Source organism: Diaphorina citri, unplaced genomic scaffold (assembly GCF_000475195.1).
Source record: "Diaphorina citri unplaced genomic scaffold, Diaci psyllid genome assembly version 1.1 scaffold4438, whole genome shotgun sequence".
In the NCBI taxonomy this organism is placed as follows: domain Eukaryota; kingdom Metazoa; phylum Arthropoda; class Insecta; order Hemiptera; family Psyllidae; genus Diaphorina; species Diaphorina citri.
The window spans coordinates 7,242-10,714 of record NW_007381837.1 but is presented as its reverse complement, the minus strand read 5'-3'; the positions used below and the strand labels follow the sequence as shown (position 1 = coordinate 10,714).

At 38.3% G+C, this 3,473-nt stretch overlaps 1 protein-coding gene across 1 annotated transcript; it reads right to left on the bottom strand.

Annotated features, from left to right (window-relative positions):
• Positions 1-1,415: 1,415 nt before the first annotated feature.
• LOC103521045 (FAD-linked sulfhydryl oxidase ALR-like) lies at positions 1,416-2,103 on the bottom strand. The gene has a single exon (XM_008486149.2). The coding sequence runs from the start codon at positions 1,859-1,861 to the stop codon at positions 1,493-1,495; it is 369 nt and encodes a 122-aa protein (XP_008484371.1). The 5' UTR covers positions 1,862-2,103; the 3' UTR covers positions 1,416-1,492.
• Positions 2,104-3,473: the final 1,370 nt, after the last annotated feature.

Sequence of the window (3,473 nt, the reverse complement as noted above, 5' to 3'; positions counted from 1 at the left end):
ATTTTATGTAGAGGTTGTAATGGGATTTTATAATTTAGTTAATACGTAAATCTTCTTATTTTTTTATTGCAAAATATATGAAACCTGCAGACCTTGAAATTACACTGGACTTAGAACGTGGATAATTTATATTATAAGAAGATGCTCAGATACAGTACATTAACATTTAAACCTAAAGTTTTTTTTATAAACTAGCAACAAATCTACACAATTGTGTTCCAACATTGCCAACGCCGACAGTTAAAGCACGTATTGTGTCATCTGCACTGGCAACTTGTTTATGGTGACCACACTTTCCGACAAACTTGTCGGAAAGTAGGTGATCGTATTAACAACGATACTAGAGGTTTTTGAAAGCACAGCTCGTTTATCAGCCGCCTAGGATGTGATGAGCTTCAGTCATGAAGAACCAAAAGATGTTTTTTTATTGCAAAATATATGAAACCTGCAGACCTTGAAATTACACTGGACTTAGAACGTGGATAATTTATATTATAAGAAGATGCTCAAGATACCTACATTAACATTTATACTTAAAGTTTTTGATACACTAGCAACAAATCTACACATTTGTGTGCCGACGCCGAAGATTCCACAAGTATTGTAAAGGTGTGTCCAAACAGAGTTGACGTCGACTGAAACCGTACACTCCCTGGACATCATAGATTCACCTCGTCGATCGACGGCGTCGACTATGTGTGGACACAGGTTTAGAATGTCCAGTAGCTGCATGGGTTCACAACTTCTTTGTTGCAGAGCAGAGCAATTCGTACTGGTAGCTCTTGCTAATGGTAGACCACAGTGTCCGACAAGTACACAAGTATCCTCTTATTGCCAATAATGCTAGGTTCTTTCAGGAACAGCTCGTTTACCAGCCGCCTAGGATGTGATGAGCTTCAGTCATGAAGAACCAAAAGATGTTCTGCATACACCCATGTCCTGTGGATAGTCAGGAATGTGAGGAAACGAGAATTCCATCTCCTTTGAATACAAAACGTTCTCTTTAACTTGATTTATGTGTGATGCAAATTGTTTTATAAACATACCTACTCGTACACTCTTCACAGAAGAGTTTTGGTAAGTAGGTACTAGGTACCTATCAAACTATAAATTATACCCTCCAATACTATACTTGCTCTTATCTAGATATCAGAAATGGTAACAAAATCATGAAATTTCAAGAACGCTACCTACCACTCTACTGTTCAAAATAAAACGATCAAAGAGTGTTCGATTGCAACATTGGTTATATTGAAAATTTCAGCATCACTGATACCTTTGGGGGGGCTTAAGCCCCCCAAGCCCCCCCCTATCGCCGCCTATGCTCGTATCTAAATATCGGAAATGGTAACAAAATCATGATATTTCAAGAACGCTACCTACCACTCTACTGTTCAAAATAAAACAATCAAAGAGTGTTCGATTGCAACATTGGTTATATTGAAAATTTCAGCATCACTGATTTGCTCTTGAAGTTATATTTGGAATCAAATCAATCGCAAGAACCATCGTCCCAACCATCTCGCCATCTTTCGTCCAATCTGGAGCAATCGAACTGGGGTTTGCCCAACTTCTGATTGATATGGTTGTGAACCCAGCACAGCCATCCTGCCAGTGCCCTCTGGGAGCTAGTAGCGGGCGGACGTAGCTTCAATAGGCTGGAGAAATCCCGGGCGCAACTTTCACAAGGGTAGAATTTTCCCAGGAGCATGAAGAAGGTCTTCATCTCGCGTTCCTCGTCTGCCGTGGGTTTCTCAGGATAATAAGCTGCTATGGTATGAAGTAGCCCCCATGTCTGATACCCCAACTGATCCTTGTCCAGAGGGCAGTCTTCTCTGATCCTGTCCAAACTACTACTCATACTGGCTAGTTGAAATCCTTCAGGACCTGCTTGGAAACGCTAAATTTTGGACTGGTAATTTGTAACAAATGTTTGGTTCCTCCGAAATTTACATGAATTTTTTTGGGTGGAGTTTTTTAAACTAATGTCGAAGAAATACAAAGACTGGCTAAAATTGAAAGGGAATTCAAACAGTATGGATTTTTATCGAGTCCCACATCTCCTTCTTGACATTTGATCAAGATTCCTAATTATGAAAAATACCCAATACAAAACATTACAAACCTTCCCAAGTATCCATATCCCAAGAGTCTTCTGCAGAGGATAGGACATCAAGAATGTAAATTTATGCCCCAAACAGTCAAAGCAATGTCCGAAGCTTTGGGAGGTACTTGATTCCTTACTTTATTGAACTTGGATGTCTTCGGAGTCTAACCTGGTTCGGAATAAAGTTATTTAATAATACCCAAGAGAAATTTCTAATAATCTGTAAAATATTGACGGAGATTTCTTTCAGATAATTGGGCTTAGGATTATCCAGCCACATTCCAGAAGTTCTCCGACTAACCAGAATAACCAGGTGGTACCTATAGTCCTATACCCACTGTTCTACTCGTCCTGGGTATAATCTTATCAATATAAACATTGGCTTGTTTAAGGGTTTATTGTTACTTATTTAAGCGCCGCCGTCTTGATTATTGAACTTATTGCCATTTTACTTAAAAGGGTAAAGTAATAGTAGGTGGTATAATATACCCCCATTGCAACGGAACATAAAATGTAAGTGTACACAAACAAAACGTTGTAAATTTAGTGGAAATGAAGGACAACTTTAATAACACTAGAAGGGGAAAGTACTAGTACAGGTAATACTTAGATGTCTACGGAGTCTAACCTGCTTTGGACTAAAGTTATTTAATAATACCCAAGAGAAATTTCTAATAATCTGTAAAATATTGATGGAGATTTCTTTCAGATTTGGGCTTAGGATTATCCAGCCACATTCCAGAAGTTCTCCGACTAACCAGAATAACCAGGTGGTACCTATATAGTTCTGTTCTATCTTACCAATATAAACATTGGCTTGTTTAAGGGTTTATTGTTACTTATTTAAGCGCCACCGTTTTGGTTATTGAACTTATTGCCATTTTACTTAAACGGGTAAAGTAATAGTAGGTGGTATATTATACCCCCATTGCAACGGAACATAAAATGTAAGTGTACACTGTACACAAACAAAACATTGTAAATTTAGTGGAAATGAAGGACAACTTTAATAACACTAGAAGGGGAAAGTACTAGTACAGGTAATAAATAGGACCCATCCTCTCCTAATGAAACTCACTAGAAAAAGACAACATTGTGGGGTTTACCCAAAATTGATGAGACCAATAAAGACCCAAATTAAATGCTGCTTCAATAGACAAGTTACCTGACAATGGAAGACAGCCTCAAGGAAACCTTAATGGCTCATTAAGGCTGAAGGTGCCTTTATTGTGGTTAATAAAGGTAGATACCTTTAATTACCTCTCCAAGTGTTTGGGATTTTGGGTATGACAGGACTTTTATGACTCACTTTGAAAGGATCTTCCAGAAAAACCTGCCGAATCGGTTCGTGTAAAGATACACAGGC

Bases quoted from the DNA above. Each gene is read 5' to 3' on its own strand.
- LOC103521045 (XM_008486149.2), bottom strand. From the start codon at position 1,861: ATGAGTAGTAGTTTGGACAGGATCAGAGAAGACTGCCCTCTGGACAAG.